Consider the following 18,795-nt stretch of genomic DNA (forward strand, 5'->3'; position numbering starts at 1 on the left):
CTCCATTTAAAGTTTAATTTCACATGTCATGATATATTCATTTATAATATACCCTTCTTGGTACTATTTTGAGCACACAACAAAATGCTAGTGTGTTTAAATGTTTTTTAGGAAAAAAAATCAACATGTACTACCAGGTACAGATCAATACAGAATCTGAAAGAAATACTCAAGCTGTTTACACAGGATGTTAGGACAACCCTATTGCTTTTGCTATTTTCTGAACTGCCAAAAAGGCATAGTCAGTTTCCATATACGCATGAGTCAAGCGTTTAAATGTACATTCCCCTAATTGCTATCTCCAGTACTTGGCTTTGTTTCAGGGAAACACCTAGCAATTTCAGTGACTGCTCTACAGTAAACTTTATTGCTGTCAAAAAAGAGAAAAGACCAGCATAGCCCTGGAAAAGAAGGAAAATGACGTGGTTTCACAATGTACTGTAATACTGTAGGCCTATAATAGTATTTCTGTGCCTATGTCACACATGCTAATAGCACTCGCATGGGAGTGCCACCAGACAACTCCCGTTTAAATTAAAATCTTTTATCTCTGCAGAGCGATGTAGGGAAAATACTCACAGTGTACACTGTAACCATAGTTACAAACACCATTTATTGTGTTTTGTGGGGTTTAAATGAGAAAAGAGGGCAGTCGGCAACCCCTGTAAAGTGTGAAGGGGCTTTGTATTGTGGTACACTGCCCACACTCTGCCTTTAATGGGTACTGCAGGCAGGCCTCTGAAAAAATAACCAGTAGCTCAGTGTACAGTTATCAGTAATGCTTCAATCTGACTGTATCTTAAAATGAACCTCCCATTGCTACTAATGATAATTTGGTATGGAGAAAAAGCCTCATTGACATGCTGAACTGTGAGTGGATTTATTGTGCGTCATACCATAGCTAAGGGAATATATAGCAGTAGAGAGAGGTGGGGCGGAGCAAAGTTTGGACAAGGAGAAAAAAGAATAAGCAAGGAATACAGACTTGCAGATTGGCCTCAACTTTAGCAGACAAGTCCAAGGAACTAGCTGTTCCTTTAATTTAGTAATTAAACAACATAAATCATAAAGATAAAAATGGTATGTTAGCGATAAGATTACTTTTCCTTTATCCCCTGACCAGAAAAAAACTGAAGGCTTGATTCCTTTTGTAAGCAATTCCAAGTTTTTACTGGGCTGTAGTTTTTACATTTCATACAAATTATAAACACTGTAATTTTTTTCACATTAATTATACATAATAAATGACTGTAGCAATGCAATTATATGCTGTAAATACTTCTCATTTTGAAATGATATTTTAATTCATAGCCAAATTTGGAGCACCCCACAACACAAAAATATAACTCTTTCTGATCTGTGCGCTGCCATTCTGTAATAGCTTGGTTATTTACAGATCGGCTGTTAAACTGCTGATACAACTGTACTGTTCTTCCTGCTTGCTTTTCACATGGATTCACTTTGGACCTTTTTCTTAATAGCAACTTTCTAGATTACCCCACCATTTTAAGCACAGGGTATTTCCTTTGCCTAATTAAAACATCCTCAAATTACATAACTATTTAAGCGTATGAACCTGTCTGCCAATGGAACGTGCAAACACATGCAAATGTGGTAGAAATAAAGTAGTAGTAGAAATAAAGCAGGGAATTATTTTATGATAATTCAGACATTTCACATGGGAATTGGGGACTTTAAAACAAGTGCAAATTTTCCTTCTAGCTATTTCTGTTCTGCTATTTCTCCAAGATAGGATTTACCCTTTTTCCTGAATTGAGCCATTTGATTAGCGATTGGTTCAAGACCTACCTGAGCTACAAGCCTGCTTTTTTATAAAATTACAAAAAGACATAATGGGGTGTGTTAAAAAATGAACCTGGTCAATCTATACTTCCCCAAAAAAGGGCCTAAGAGCCCGGATGGAACCGTATTTCTGTTTTTTGTCTGTAATTGGGATTGCTACTCTGCATTTCTGTTAGAGACAAACGTCTCTGTCTCACCACAGCTCTCCTAAGAGTGCCACAGCCTTGGGATTAAGCATGCTTGACAACTCTAAAAATACACACGCATCTTTCACTGCTACAAATCGAGTAAATAAACAGAAGTGAGCTGGCTGCACCGTGTAATTAAAGTAGAACTTCCAATTCACCCATCTTTTTATGGTTTGCGATGGATAAAAATAAAGTTAGCTAAATCCAAGGATTTTATCTTTATTGGGACTGGGATACGGCAGCGATTTGACATGATCTGAACAATCTCATGCAGAATGATTCTGCAGCGTACAGAGGCCAGCAGCTGATTCATGCATGAAAATGGCAGTAATTATTGCGATAAAAAGTCTCTGTTTAAACTTAAGCAATCCAGGCAAAACTCATTGAGAGATAAAGGCATGTATCTGCAACTGGGGTATCTGGGTAAATAAACATTCAGACAGAGATGAGTGGGCATAGCAGTGATGGACAAGCGCAACTTCACAAACCCCAGCAAAAAAACAACAAGTATTTTTAATCACTATCTTGCATGGATCAGTCAAACGATGCTGCTCTCCCAAGTGACTCAGACATTAAAAGCAATTTGAGCCCTATAGATTGGACAATATAAGTGTCATTCTAGGCTATGGTATTATTAGCATTGTGGCATTATCCCACTCCAACCAAGCTAGCGTTCTGGTCCAAAATGGCTGCCGCGCTACACATTGATGAGGTGTGAAGTGCCTACGGACGCTGACCTGGAAGAGGTAGTCCCCAGGCCTGACGTCCGTGATGTCGATCCACTGGCAGTCGATGTCATGGCGATAGGTATCCCAGCAGCCCACAGAGATTCCCTGCTCCCCCATGTTATAACAGGCAAAGCGTTTCTGCAGACCTGCCCACCAAGGAACAAAACGCTTTTAAGTTTTTGAAGACCCATGAAAAGTATGCTGGGAATGCATAAATACACCATTGAGTGGGTGTGTGCTTGGTACAACAGATTACATACAACATTTAGCAGACATTCTTGTTCAAAGTGATTAGCACAGATGACATTTTACATTAGCATAATCCATTTACACCACTGTATATTTTACTTAAGCAATCCAGGTTAAGCACATTGCTCAAGGCTACAATGACAGCAGCCCCAGTTGAAGACTAAACCTGCAACCTTTGAGCAACCCAGACAATTACCCAAATACTCATCTTATCCCCAAAAACAATTATAATCTTAAATTTAAAATTAAACAAACATAAAAACATTATAAAGCTAAAGGGGTGGCCTTTAACACAGCCATAAATATATGTTCATGTATCTTATAATACATTTATAGTGATTAATAATATATGTGCAACTTACTAAAGAAATGCCACATGTGAGTTCAAAAGGTTGAAATAAAGGACACATACATCTTCACTTCACACTGATTACAGTCTTTGTTTTTGTTATTTCTGCATGGATAACATGCCAATTAGCTGGATAATCCAGGGCCACTGGCAGGTAATTTCCCTTTCTCTAAATTGTATATAATGTGGTAGAGCTCTTTTTAATCACATTACTTAAGAGACTTAAATAGTATAAAGCTTAATTCTGCCAAGTCTATTTAATCCTTACAAAGACTACATAAGCACATTGCCCTGTAATTGCGTATGGTACAAGCATAAGCTTTGATTGCAAAGCACCCAAAAAAAGGATGGTGATTAGTGAATTCCATTTGGACAATGTGTGCATATTCACGAGTGTTTAAAGCATTCACGGTCTGCACAAACGAACTCATCTTTGCATGGACATCATGCCCTGGTTTTGGGAGACCAGGGGAAAAAATCCACACAGTCAAGGCCAGTTTGTGGCCAAATGCTGTGCAAATTTATGTTGTAAAGAGATTCTACCATATAATATGATGAGGAGAAAGGGAATCCACTGCAGACTAATATGAATTATGCAGGAGGTGTGATAAGTATTTCTATGTCCTCTTTTTCAGGCTTGTGAATCACGCGCTGTGTGTGACTTACCGTCAGGGCAGGTAGTGTCCTCCAGACAGAAGCTGGCTTTGTGACCTTCAGCGATCTTGGTGCCATTGAGCGTCAGGAGGTCATAGTGCGTGAACACCTCAATGCTGTGGTAATGCCTGGAAGAAACAGAGAGTGGAGTTGCAAGGCGTCAAGGATATGAGCTTATTAAAGGAGTGCTTGCTGCCTGCATGCTATTCAGTGTGGTTTTTAAAGTTTCTGGAGCAAAAAGCATCAAAGGAGGCAACAGGCTGTACATGGTAAAACAGAACTGAACTTTTGAAATAGACAGTTATCTCTGGAGGCATGCATGAACAGTATTTCAGAGTTTTGCTTTTTTGATCAAATGAGGTAGAGTGCCATTATCACAGCTACAACAACACGGGGCACACTTTCACTTTCACTGAGTGTGTGTGTGTGTGTATGTGTGTGTGTTCCCCAGACCTTCTTAAGAATGCAAACATGGTAACATAGTGAGTCACGAAGCTAAAGAACATTGTCCCTGCTTGACTGCAAACCCTCCACAACAACCACAGATATTGCAGGGAACAGCATACTTCAGCTATGCGATAAGTAAAGATTCAGGCCAAGAGGGCTTCCATTTATCCTAAATGATCATTGAAATCCCCCCCCCCCCCATCATACCCACCATGATTTGATAGTGGTGAAAAACACCATGATTTGATAGTGGTGAAAAACATCCTTCTATAGAAGTTACTATAGCCAGGATAATTAACTTTGTTTTGTGTCAGTGTTTATATATTTCACATTGGAACAGGGATCTAAGTATCCACTGGCTGGCATTGTATGCTGTGCTCAGTGGCTGGGACAGGATCCAGCCTTTTCTTTCCAGAGGCCACAATAGCACAGCCACTGCCATAAAGAACCTGCTCATGTGAGAGCTTTGGGGTAGAGACTAGCTATGGATGCACAAGCATTGAACTGGATTCAGGGTACACCACGGTCCTGTTGTAGCCGCAAAAACATTCTTGACGCAATGCTGAAGACCAAGTGCAATGACTTCCCATCATGCAACAGTTCCATTTTATATGCACAGATCACTGAAGCTCGGACCATTGACACAGCACTGAAATGAGCTATTCAGCATGCAAAAATGACAAGACTATTTGGGCTGAATGACCTGTTATTAAAAGATCTTTCGCTCAGACTCTCTTGGCAGGGAGGGCTCCTTTTTTCCAGGACACCTTCGTGAAGTTTAAAGCCATTGACCAGAATCTGGACCTTACCTGTTGACCTTTGACCTCACTGCTGCAGCGAGAGAGTGACAGTTGCACTCTAGCCTGTCTTGTTCAGTATTAAGGCAGTGATGTTACCGAGCCCCATCCTTGCGAACGGCCTCATTTGTGTGATAGACTACAGTAGGTTGCTGCAGTTGACCACAGTTAATCAGCCATTACTGCAGGAAATTTCTCCCTGTGATGTAAGTCAGGGGCACAGGCACGTGAGACCATTGATGTTACCCAGCCATGGGTACTGTATAGTCCCTGCAATAACAACCCATATGCTGGGAAATTTTACAGATGGCAAAGTTTCATATTATTTATTTCCGCTGTGGGATAACTACAGAAAGAATAGAGTCAGAGGCCTATATTTCACCTAAATGACATCATAGCGGTGTATAAAATATCATTTTGGTCAGTGGTTGTTTGTTAATGCTGATAGCATTGACTGGGAACAGGTTGTTTTTTTACTTTAGACTATTTTTGTTGGTTTACATTATTGGATTAAACAGTGAAATACATTGGGCCTCATTCACAAAACTTCTCTTAAATTATTCTTACTTTTGTTCTTAAAAATGTTCCAACAAAAAAAAACAATATGGGATTCCTGACACGTGCAGACCTTTGTTTTTGTGCATATCCCAGGTGTAAGAAAAGATTAATGCTGACTGTAAATTTCATGCACAATCCCATTCATGTGATTAGCATAAGGAAACAGCCATGAACAAATACACATCAGAGAAAAAAATGACGATTGCCAAAATGGAAACGTTCTTGCAAAAAAATGTGACCATACATGTTTTGTGAATGAGATCCATTGTTTCTATATTTTCCAGCAGTTGCCTTAATCTAAAGCAGGGGTTCCCAACCCTGATCCTGATGAATCCCTGTGTGTGCTGGTTTTAATTCCAGCTAATCTTTTAATTAATTAAGGTTATTGAAAACATGGGTTGAAGTACCATATATCTGTGCTGAAACAGACATTAATACAGTGCAGGTTAGGCATGTTACCAATTGGTTTTACATTTTCCACAAACATTTTAGCTTCAATGACAAGTGGTCCACAGTTTCAACGGGAGTTCACTGCAAACTGTAACATCTTTCAAAAGAAATGATTTGCCACAGTGCAATACAGGAAATTAAAGCTTTATTTGTCTGAAAACTTGTTTGACCAATTAAAAGTCCATAGGTTTATATGAAATATGCATTATGTAGCTGTTCCTGGCGTAATATACTTTAAGAGAGTAAACTATCCCTCATAAGACATTAAAACATCCCACTCAAAATAATGAACAGTTCTTTATACTTTAGGAACTGCAATTCATTTTGGAAAGAACACCAGTATACAGATTCTCCATGAACAGGGCTGCAAAACCCATGATCTAGAGTGATTGCACTTCAGTCGCTTAATTATTCATAATTTGTACAACTGTATAATTACTGAGGCATCTCTTCTTAATTTCTTTGCTCACAGGTACAAAAACAACCACTGCTTGGGAATTAAACCTGCACACATCTAGTTATTAGCCCAGTTACACATGCTGTGTTAACGTAACCCCTGTAAAATGTTCTTTTTCACAAGGATTTTGAGCTTATGAACTGGGTTGTCTGTGCATAAGAGGTGGTTTCAGGTTGTTCAATGTTGTCCATAAGCTTTAGCAATGCTAGTAAAAACTAAGACTAGCAATCGATATTGCAACAAAGATTGACTTGACCAGATTCCAGTTTCACATCAAATTTTTAAGCTAAAGGGTTTTACTCCCTAATAAAGTACAAATACACACACATTCATATACCGCATGTTTCTTTATGGGAGGGAGAGGGCTTTGGAGGCAGACTCCCAATAATGTATCCAACACCTAAACTGTCTTTTCCATTGTATTGTTAGAAAGAAGCCGCAGTTGCATTTGAAAGCTGGTATTAAAGAGGCGCCTCACCTGTGGCACTGGTGCCAGACCCAGGACTCGCGGGAGGCGCGGGGGCGGAAGTCGGCCCTGCCCAGGTTGTGGATGCGCGAGGAGAAGCGCAGCAGCCGGCGGTGCCCGTAGGGCCAGGTCATGCGGGCGGCGGAGGACGACAGGCAGTTCTCCTCGTGGGCGCAGGTGAGCAGGTGCAGGGGCCGGTCCTCCAGGTAGGCCGTCTCCTGGACCAGCTGAGCGTCTATGACTAGGTCGGGGGCCACTGTTGGGGAAGGGGGTTTTTGTAAAATGTGGTCAGGCACACGCACATACATCCATTCAGTAGTCATAAAAACACAGTGTGTGTGAGTGTGTGTGTGTGCGTGCACTCACTCTCCGCACAGGTAACTCCCGCTGCCCTGGAGTCGCCCCCGCGGGGGCAGTACACGTTGTCATTCCTGCGACACCTCTGAATGGAGAGCTCATTCCCTGTGCAGTGGGTCCCACTCAGGACCACCATACTGGCGCTGGGGTCTCCTGGCCAGTACCACGTTTCCTGTATCATAGTGGGTCATTAGCACACCTAGCAACACCATTCAGCTTTTCACACGCACTGTTCTTCATATAGAAACACCGAATCCCAACACCCAGCAACGCTAATACGTTTTGACAAACACAGTGTTCTCCTTAGTAACTTAACTTCCCGCCACTCAGGAACACAAATCATTATTTACACACACGATTTCCTTAGCAACTTCCCTGAGCCCAACCAAACACGCCAGTAATTTCACACACAAAAGGGTCCCCTTAGCAATGTGGGTACCCACACCCAGCAACACCAGCCAGCTTCTAACACACATCATATCCACAGCGGAAAAGGAATCCACACTTACCAGAAACAGTCACGTTTTTACACAGCAGTTAGGTCTGCTAATATGCAGCCATTATTTGATACACATCATGGCATTTTTGCTATTTCTCTCGCCACAGACAATTCAGTGTGCAAGTGCCAATAAACCATAACGTTTCTTTCTCCATTCAGAGCAACAAAGATCTATTTTTAAGTGTGTTTTCTTAAGTTTGGAGTTTCTCTTCTGGAGTGGTCAAGCGTTATTTGAGAAGCCTGCAATTACCTCCGCTCAGGAAACAAGGCAGGATGGAAAAACAACCATTGCGAACAGTATCCCAATGTACCCAACATACATACACCACGAAAGGTTTATGAACTATCTGCATTTTCCGTGACAGTATATTTCACTCATACACCATAAAATTAATTTTACTAAAATAACAGTTGTGGACAAATGTTTTGTGGGGTACCTTCTTTGGGGGCCAACATTTTGGCCCGCAAATCCCAGAGAGAGCGAGAAGACCTATGAGGTCCCAGCCTAAGGACAGTTTTGGTCGATGTTCTTTGAAGCAATACATTCTGAAAGAGACCTTTCATTTCAGATCTTTTTCTTCAGGCTGTCGCCCATTCCCGTAATGTCTTCGTCACGTTTCCACTCCTGTTTCTAAATCAGTCAACTTTATTTTTCCACTGTTCCTGCTCACTGCTTGAAGACAAACATTGTACAGTATAGACATGCTTTAACACTTAAACACAGCTTTCATTGATTAACCCCACAGAAACAGAAAAGCAAAACCTGAGGCGTGAACGTACTGTAATCCTGACCTCAGATCTCTAAGACCTACTGGCACCTCGAAAATCCCAGCCTACCACAAACAACCGTCTTTGATTTACTCCTATGTCCCATCAGGCCCCAAACCACAAGAGTAATTAGAACAGCGCGTGCAAGACGACCGCTTGTAGTCTAAAAAAAGTAAAAAGTAAAAGATACCATAAATATAAAACACGTTGCATCATCGTTTGTGGCTGGCAGTCACGAAGACAGACATTTCCATTTAGCAGATTGGCAGTGGTGAAAGCCTTTGAGGAGCAGCTACGTGTTAGCACTACGTTTCCCAATTTAGTTTACGCCCTCGTCCAGGAACAAGAGAGTGAGAGTGAGAGAGTGAGAGAACAACACAGTTCAAGTTCGTCTTAACTACTGCTTGTATTGTCTTAACTACTGCTTGTATTTTTTCCATAGACTGCGTTGTTGCCGTTCTCGTTGTTAGTGTTAATCAGTTTAACCTTCAGGGTCCAAGTTGAACTATGCGGTTGTTCCCTGCACTTGGACCGGTACTTTTCTCTAGGGGTTTCATCATACTTGTTCCTGGTTATGGTTATACACTTTGTTGTACGTCGCTCTGGATAAGAGCGTCTGCCAAATGCCTGTAATGTAATGTAATGTAAAGTGAGAGTAGAGGACACCCTTTGAGCGTAGAGCCCATCTCCCTCACCGTATGGCGGCGGGTCTCACCTGATGGGCACTGGAAGCGAAGCCGAAGCCCAGCTGGCGGCACACCACCATCGCCTCGTTGATGCCCCAGTTCTCGCTGCAGACCGCGCCCCAGCGCCTGTGCCCGCCCACGTCCATCAGCACCTCTACACGCCCCTCGCCCGGTGCCCTCCCCCCGGCCAGCCGCACCTGGGCCACGCAGGGGACAAGGAGGGGAAGGGAGGTGGAGAGAGTGAGAAGAAAAAAAACAGAAAAAAGTTAGTCTGTGGTTTTCAATATACAGTATGCCTGAGATTGTAGAGCTTAAATTTTCTAGATCAAAACGTGTTTCCAATGATAATGGTGTTTTGGTAACTATGGGTGTTTTAAATAAAAAGAAAACCCCATCATTCACTGCCCTTGTGTTTGTTTTGATGTTTTTTTATAATAGTTCTATGCTGCCAATGGTGTGCTATTAACTGTTAATTGGTATTGGGGATGGGCTATTGTTTGATGGTGTTTCTGATGTGTTGTTGATAGTCTGAAGATGTTAACAATGTTGTTAAGGGTTTAGTGATGTATTACTGGCAGATTGGTCAGCAACACAGTAGCTGTCAATAACCTTACTGAGTTTTATGGTGTTGATGATATTTGGCTAGCTTTGCTGATGCATTGCTTTAATTTGATGGTTATGGTGGTGTGCGGCTGACACTTCCATGGCGCTAGTGACATGTTGCTGACAGAGTAACGGGGCTAATAATAGCATTTGTTTTGGTGATGTATTGCAGTTAATTTGACAGTGACCCACTCCTGATGGTGGATGGATTTGATGAGTTTTATGTTGTCAGTGATGTGTTACTGGCAATTTGATGGTATTGGTGATGTCTTGCTGACAGTTATATGGAGTTAACGATGATAGTTTTTTTATACATTTCTGCTTGTAATTTTATGGTGGTGATATCATGTTAATAGTCTTATGGTGTTTGAAGATGTGGTTTTATTGTTTTATTGTAACATCATGTCACCAACACTGTCTTATTGTGTTGGTAACACAATGTTAGTTTGATGGTGTAATGTGTTGCTTGCAGTGCATTGTACTGGTGATGGTTTGGTGGTGTCGGTGATGCCTCACCGTGTTCTCCAGGCCCGTTTGGGGCACGTTGCAGCGGACAGACGAGTCCTGGCTGTGTTTGCAGGTCCTGAGGGGAACCTCCTGGTACTGGCACTGCATGATGGAGCGCTCCCTCCCCGTGCACTGCACCGAGTTCATGTGGATGGGCCCCGTCCCTGCAAACAAAGGGGCCGCACCGTTAGCGCCACATTAGCCGCGCCGTACCCATAAAACATCGTGTACCCAGAGCTGGAAGTTACACCCCAATCCAGTGGCACGCACAGTTGGCGGCAAACTGTGGGAAGTTTAGCGATGTGTTACGAGTTTATTTTTCTGGTCAGTGGGACCTCTCAAAGGCAATTTGCAGCACTTACAAGGGGCGATATAGCTCAGGAGGTAAGACCGATTGTCTGGCAGTCGGAGGGTTGCCGGTTCAAACCCCGCCCTGGGCATGTCGAAGTGTCCTTGAGCAAGACACCTAACCCCTAACCTCTAACTGCTCTGGCGAATGAGAGGCATCAATTGTAAAGCGCTTTGGATAAAAGCGCTATATAAATGCAGTCCATTTACAAAACATCCTGTGGCCCCATATGTGCAGCGAGACTCCTTCCACACTGTGAGTGACACAGAATGCCTTCGCTTGCTCGAGGGTGCTAACAGCAGGCTTGGTTTCAGAACACTGTTAGCAAAGGAGATCCAGAGTGTGTGGTGTTTTTAATCTCTGTTCCCCACAGCTGCGCCTCCCACAAACCAGCTGCTCTCATCTCCTTTTCTATACAACAGTGACGCAGACACGCATGAGCGGTTTTTGTGTGGAGGGTTTTGAGAAAGGTGAGGTAAGTAGGGCCACAGTGACGCTTGCTTGCCCGCTGTGCGTCAAATAGGCCTGCCCAGTGAATAGTGAGGCTGTCCATATCTCTAACATCTGATCGCAGCAAAGAGCAACATGTTCCGAGGTCACGTTTGAGATTGTTACCCATAGTTCCTTCTTCTACAACAAAGGGAAAGAGATAAACACATTTTTGAGTCAAAGGCAGATAACCGAGTTGAGACCACAGAAAACAGAGCGCCATGACAGGCGTCAGGTAACAGGGCAACTCATGGGCCCTTCTTCATATTATAGAAGCCCTCTCATTCTCAAAAAGCATCTCATGTGCCCCAGGAAACACATATAACCAGAGCACCAAAGCTAAAAACATACATCAGATTAAATTAGATTGCACACTGGATAAACTTAAATTAAATGTCTATTAGATAAGAAATGTATAGTAAATTAGAAGACAGTGAAGTATACACACAGCCTCATAGATGCATGGTAAGGACAAAGGAAATTAGTGCACTGCTGCTGCTCACAAATGTTGTGATGGGCAGTCATAAAGGCCAATGTTTCAAACACACAGATCTTCGTCGAAGAGCTTGTCAGAACAGCCATTATCTTGTGGGGAGACTTGTGATTTGTCAAAACTCAGGCACCAGTCTATCATACAGTAGCTTTGAGCTGTACTCTCCAACAAATTTTTTAATCCAGACTGTCTCAAAAGGCTATGAAAAGTAACTCTCTTAGCACTATGGACAGTTTTGGCAGAGTGGAGTAGATGATTGAAAATAACCAGGATTCTAGAGTGGTGTAAAAAAAAATTCATGCGCTGTGTAAAAGCAAGACAGCGGGAAGCCGCTGGAGGCTAATTCTCAGAAAATGTTTCTGGATTCATTCCTGGCTGATGGGAATTTGTCCCCCCCGGTCTCTCTCATTGGGGCAACACAGCATTTAGTTAAATTTACATGCTGGGTTCTACTGTATTTGGCAGGAGATCTGAGAGCCTTTGGTAGCCATGAAAGAAGTCACCATACGGTGATCAAAACCTGACAAACCCAGCATTCTGATGTGGAAGAAGGGCCCTTGAGTGAATTGTACCTCACGGGGGAAATTACATATAGACACAGAAACCGCTGGCATATACTTGAGAATACTGTAACAGTTAAAATGGGAAATGAGTGTACGAGAGCATCGCTCCTCCCTGTAATTTGTGTGGCTGATGATGTGATTGAGAATCTCAACAGATGTGTGTAATTTTGCTCACTCGTCTGGTGTGTGTGTGTGTGTGTGTGTGTGTGTCTGTGTCTGTGCGTGTACTTTCAAAATTTCATCCTGTCATCATTTGGCTATTCGCCTCACCAAAGACTTGCAGATATTACAGCCAGAGACACAAAATCAGTCGGTTCTCCCGCTGGACTCTACAGACTGCGACAATCCGCACTGATTTCAGAAATAAAACAGAAACCTAAGACCTAAAACCATAAACCAAAAACCACCTTCCTGGATGGTTAATGTCTATAATCACATTTGATGCTGAATTAGGTCTTCAGGAGACAAACTCCATCGGCAGTTCAATGGCTCAGAGTCAGAGCTCTGTTTGGCATCACTGTAGGACACCTTGCAATTTATATGCACAATTTCAGGCATGCACAATTTCAACAGAAAGAGGCACAGTGCTGACCCTGTACCATCATTCTTAAAAAAGAAAAAAAAAGAGTAATTGAGTGACATCCTGGCTCTTTCACTCTCAGTCAGATGAGAAAAGGGTAGGATCTGGTTATGGTCTCCACCACCCCTTTACAAACCCTGCGGGAGTTGGGGTCCATAGGATTGTGGTTTGCTGTGGTGTCATTCAAAGGGCAACTGGACTTACAGGCCAACTTAATGCTAACTTCACTAAGGCATTAGCAGCACAACATGTAGCATGGTAAATGTAAACATTGCATAACTATTATGATATGAAATTTTAAGCAGAGCACGAGTTTTTACAAGTGAGTGTAAATCAAATGGTACGACTGAGTTGTGAATTTATTTTTTTAAATGCAGCATTTCAGGATAGTGGTTAGCATCTGAAAGCAATGTTAAGCCACCAAAGAAAATTATGACACTTTAAAAAAAACTTTTATCTTATTTCTGAACAGTGCACTGGATGTGTTGAAATCCATGTTGAAACTTGAGACTTGGGAGTGACGCCATTTCTACAGAATGTTTCTGTAGTTCTAGAAAAGTTTACCTTTCACGGTCACCACCATCACAAAATATTGCCCCAAACAAATTCCACATCAGAACACAGAGTTACAGGACTGGCCTATGGTAAACCCTCAAAGAAATAAAAAAACAAGCAACATTTCACATCAAACCATACCCTCCCTCTCCCCTTCCCTGTCCTGGATTTTCGACTGTGCCGGTTTAGGTGAAGAATGGCATACTGTAAGTCAAGCAGGACCAAGGGAGTTCCTCAGATGTACACAGTACAGTTCAAATCCTAACCGTGCAGCTCAGAGATGCTCATCTCTTCCTTTCTTTTAAAATCCATCAAGCTCATCTGCCCACAAAATCCAAATAAATGACTGAATGTGTGAATTACGACAAGGCCAGGACCTTTTCTATGCTCCGTAAGAGTGGTGAATACAATGCCTTTGGTCTGTAGAGGACACTGGCAAAGCCTACATTTTGTGTCATGGTGCCATTGCTTCAATTGTTAAGACTAAACCTGACCACACACTCTTTTTTTGATGAGCTGTGGTGTGTTTCCTCTCACACAGCTCTCAAACAATGAGCCACCATGAAGCTCTTCATCATTTATGAATCAACACCGCCATTTTGGCTCTACCGCAGGCAGGAAAACATGGTTAGCAGCATAAAAATAGTATTTTTCTGTTGCCCAATGAAATCACAGCAACCAAGAGCAACACCAGGGCAATGGTTTTCTGCATTTCTCTAAATAATTTCCTTTGTCTTCACCTTGCACGTGTAATTATGTTTGACGTGTGTACACCTCACTGTATCCTAAATAATGTATATTTTAATCTAAAGCACATTTAACTTAAGCTTGTGTAAAGTACAATCTCGCATAATGTAATGCACAAATCTAATCTAATGTCTTTGGCATCAGTGCTTTAGTTTTCTGGCTTCCTTGGGGAAAACAGAGACTGTGAAATAGAATAGGTTAACCTGTAAGGAACTGTAAGTTATCACAAGTGCACCCAGGCTGAATGTCTGGCAATTCGGGAAGATTTCAGATGAGCCAGTCCACTTTTGGGCCACGATTTCCATTTAACAGTACCAATTCACACAGCCATTTAACTGTACTCACAATGTTTAGCATATTTGCATTGGTTTCAATGTGTTGCTGTGATGCAGTGAGTTTGGGTTTGCATTCTATACAACACAGTGGCATGATTTACTCAATGTGTAGATCAATAAAGCAAACTGAGAGTGAGAGACGGTTTTAAAGAGGAAGAGTCGCTCACCTTGGCCCATGTAAGCACGGTGCAGAGCCTCCTTGGCGGTTCCAAATCCGAGCTCCCTGCACACCACGCTGGCGGCGGTAATGTCCCAGAGGTGGTCACACACGGTGCCCCACTTCCCCTCCCGCAGAACCTCCACCCGCCCCTCACCTAGGCGGGGCCCCGACTTCAGCCGCACCACCGGCTGGGTGTAGGCAGGGAGAGATAGAAATTACATTCTAACAGCGCATTAAATGAGAAAGCTTACATCGAAAACTGTTCAGTCAGTAAAAGAATATCACACATGCAAGTCCATAAACCTCAATGCTGATAGGAGCTGTCAATTACATGTCAATCCCTGACTTGCCTGAACCAATTAAAATGCCGCACTTAAAAGCAAAATGGTCACTGATTGGTAGAAAATTAACTCGTTGAGTCACTGGTAACACACTGCACATCGCTTAAATGTGGTGGTAGGGCGGAGCTTAGTTCACAAAAGATTTTTCTTAAAATTGCTGGAGGGGAGCCCCTCACCTGCACGAAGTAGGGTGCCTGAGGTCTCCCAGGCGCCATCCTGGAGAACTGTCGTCCCGGGACGCAGCGGGCGACGGCGTGCATGCCGCCGATGCAGGGCTGGTCATTGCGCGCGATGGACAGCTGACCCGGGCAGTCGGACAGGCTGTTCTCTGCGCCCGCGCACAGCACCTTCTCCACCCAGTAGCCCTTCTTACTGGACATGGTTCTGAGTCTGAGAGGGAGAGAGAGCAGGATCACTCAATGTCTGCACGTGTACCGTGCCACCTGTGAACCATCAGAGCCACACATATCACACCTTCTTCTTAAAATGAGTATTATTAGATGCCAGAGTCTAATTTAAAACACTATTGGGTGTTATAAGAACTAAATCCAGATAACATTGGCGCAACGCAAGGCTATGTTTCTTATGGATTCTTTTCAGGCACAATATCTATAATATCTGAAGTTCATATTTTATTTTAGGATCATTTTAGGCGCTGTATATTTGAAATACCCATTACATCTTATGTATATTTTTAATGTCAAGATGTTTAAAACATACACTTCCTCATCGATGTACTGCTTCCTGTTTTTTTATCTGTGCACTTTTGCAGCATTATGACAAAACAAGTAGTCTATTTGTGTGTATTTTGTATTTGGAATTTTGTATTTATATTAGCGTGTATACATACATTAATAAATGCTGAATACTTATTTGGGAAAATCCATGCTAATCATCACATTACTGCATTACCTCCATTGATGAATTTCAGGAGAATTGCCCATTTTTGAGCACCAAACTAATACAGACTTTGAAGAGTTGCAATGAAAAGACGCCATACCTGGTTGATGGATCTGCTAACTTTGTATTCCACATTTTCCTGTAAAATGGATCAAAGGGAGAAGCAGTAAGTAACCACCCTGGGAGCTCAATGTGTCATCACTGTCCTAGTTTACAAACCACAATGACGTCTCATTGGTTCTCCACTTGTTACCATTGGACCAAAATCATTCAGATGAGTTCACCACTGTACTTGGTTTTCTACCGCTCCATATACCTACAGAAGCTGCAAACCTATCATAGCCCACTGCCGCCATCAGAACTTGAATGAACCTGCTGTTCGTCCACCGGCTGCAATCTCCTGTCTATACCAATCACTGGATGTACTGTAGTGCATCCAGGCCCACGGGGATCAGGGTGCACTGCACCATCAGACCGTCACTTGACTCAGTCGTACAGTGACTGGTGAGTAAACACGTTATAAATACCACAGAGACAAAACAAGCAAAATGGGGCCCTGTGGCTTTGTGGTGGAAGGGCTGGTTGCCGGTTGCTGGGAGGCCTCAATGTACCCGTTGTTAGGGCCCAGTCGGCTCCCCTGGCCTCTCCATTCCCATCCGGATATTTCTGTCCCCTCTGGGGGACGTCTAGTCTGAATGAGGGGGGCCATGGAGACGCCATTATGGGGTGATCCCACAAACAGCATATTTGTAAATATGTAAGATGGAGCCACTGTGGTCTTGCCTTGCATAGCCATACTGTACATAAAAGAGTTGGGAGTGGGGTGGTGGAGGGAGCACACCAAAGACATCAAAACATATTCAATGCTGTTTTTTTGCTTTACTGGTCATACATAAACCGCCTTACCCTTTCTGGAAAGGTGGTACAGTTATATTACACTGTATGTGGTATGAATTCAGTTAAATATTGCATACTCTAGCAATAAATCTGAAACCACAGCATATAATAGCCAATGTTATTAAGTTGAATATCACATGCTATAGCAATAAATCTGAAATTGTACCATATAATAGCCAATGTTATTTCGTTTCCAATAACCTGACATGAAATTATATGGTACATTGATACAGATGACCCACTATGAAAAATATTCATGCTTGAAAACACACTACTGTTTCCAAGACTAAAAAAAGTGAATTTCCAAATTATTCCTCCCTTACTGGAGCTATATGTGGACAGGGTCGGGAACAGTGGAAAATCACACTGAAGTTTAATACAAGAGCCGTCGGGCTGGGTTTCAGGCACAGAGCTCACCCAGGACCAGGATTAATGCCACCCCCCAGCCCACAGTCCTCAGAATACAGTATGTTGACTCACAAAGCAGGAATCCCACTCTCCTGGCCAGGGGACAAGAGTCACAGGTGGCCACTGGCTCCTCTGTCCACGGCTCATTCCCTACACCCCCCCCCCCTCCCTTCTTTCCCTCCAATTCATGATTCGCATCGGTACCCTGGCACACGAGCAAAGAGCAGCAGGTGCTAATCCTGGCCCGACAGCGTGTGAAGTTGTAAAGAACAGAAATGAAAAGAAAACACCTGGAGGGGGCATAGAAGGAGTTTAATGAGGCATTTACTCCCGAACACCTCCTCTCGCAGCACTGGGAGAAACAAACAAGAGTCCACACATGCCTCCAGTCACAACGCATAGCCAGAGCAAAGCAACCTGCCTGCCTGCCGTTCCAGTCATACTGGCAACCAGCAGGGGGCGCCCTGCCTCTCACTGGAAAAAACCAACCATGTCTGGGAATTCAGGAGGATGAAAGGAGGAGAGGAAAGATAGAGGAGGAGAGAAAAGATAGATGAGGAGAGGAGAGAAGAGAGAGGACAGGAGAAATGCGCCATGACCAGCCATCGCCCTGCACTAGGCCTGAAAGCAGACGTGGTTTACTCAGGCCAGGTGGCCTGGTTTCCTAATTCTCCCACAGACGGGTGTATGAGCACACACTGTACCTACGCTGGCCCCAAAGCCCACAAGTTTGCATGCAGTGGTTTTGTGTTTTTTTTTCTCCCTCTCTCTGGAGGCAGGGGGGAGGGGGTTCCACGTGTGGATACTCCCAAAATGAACACCCCCCCCCCCCCACCCCCACACACACACACACCCTTACCCCATTACTTTGGGTGTTTATTGGTGTGCCTGGCTTGTAATCAGACCAGTAAAATTTGCACATTAAACAGAAGCAATTTTCTCCAATATTAGACTGTATATAAGACTGTAAATTTTTGTCAGTACCATTTCAATTAAAATTCTCAGGGACCCCCAGGAATGCTTTTTTTATTTTATTAGTTATATTGTATTTACAATATGTACTTGACATTGCATGTAATGCAGTACTTGTATTGTATGCAATGTGCATGCAATTGTCTAACTTATTTGTCATCATTATTGTGAATATTTTTTGTATTCTGTTCCATTGTATATATTATCCACAGTATGGGAATTGAGCAGCTTAAACAAATCTATAAGTCTATGTAAAACAGACAATAATGTATTATTTTAATTAATGTCTTGCACAACATTTCTTCCCATCTAGAGGCTTGTGAATGTTTGTGGAACACACCCGCATGAATCTGCGCTGAATTTATGACAGCCTCTGATTGTGTGGTCTGCACCATCTCTAACAAGCAGGGTGTCATTTTCTGCTTTGGGGGGGGGGGGCG

At 42.8% G+C, this 18,795-nt stretch overlaps 1 protein-coding gene across 1 annotated transcript in view; it reads right to left on the reverse strand.

The window, feature by feature from the left end:
* Positions 1-2,599: 2,599 nt before the first annotated feature.
* The window catches only part of LOC135247436 (lysyl oxidase homolog 4-like), a 29,690-nt gene continuing 13,494 nt past the window's right edge, over positions 2,600-18,795 (reverse strand). Inside the window, exons 7-15 of the mRNA XM_064320887.1 lie at positions 16,179-16,217; positions 15,355-15,568; positions 14,845-15,025; positions 10,576-10,730; positions 9,486-9,653; positions 7,513-7,675; positions 7,159-7,402; positions 3,984-4,099; positions 2,600-2,865 (exon numbers count right to left, since the gene is read on the reverse strand). Coding sequence (XP_064176957.1) covers positions 2,615-2,865; positions 3,984-4,099; positions 7,159-7,402; positions 7,513-7,675; positions 9,486-9,653; positions 10,576-10,730; positions 14,845-15,025; positions 15,355-15,568; positions 16,179-16,217 — 1,531 coding nt within the window. The 3' untranslated portion in view covers positions 2,600-2,614. The remainder of the gene's footprint in view (positions 2,866-3,983; positions 4,100-7,158; positions 7,403-7,512; positions 7,676-9,485; positions 9,654-10,575; positions 10,731-14,844; positions 15,026-15,354; positions 15,569-16,178; positions 16,218-18,795) is intronic.

This window comes from Anguilla rostrata, chromosome 2, assembly GCF_018555375.3.
Source record: "Anguilla rostrata isolate EN2019 chromosome 2, ASM1855537v3, whole genome shotgun sequence".
NCBI classification, from domain to species: domain Eukaryota; kingdom Metazoa; phylum Chordata; class Actinopteri; order Anguilliformes; family Anguillidae; genus Anguilla; species Anguilla rostrata.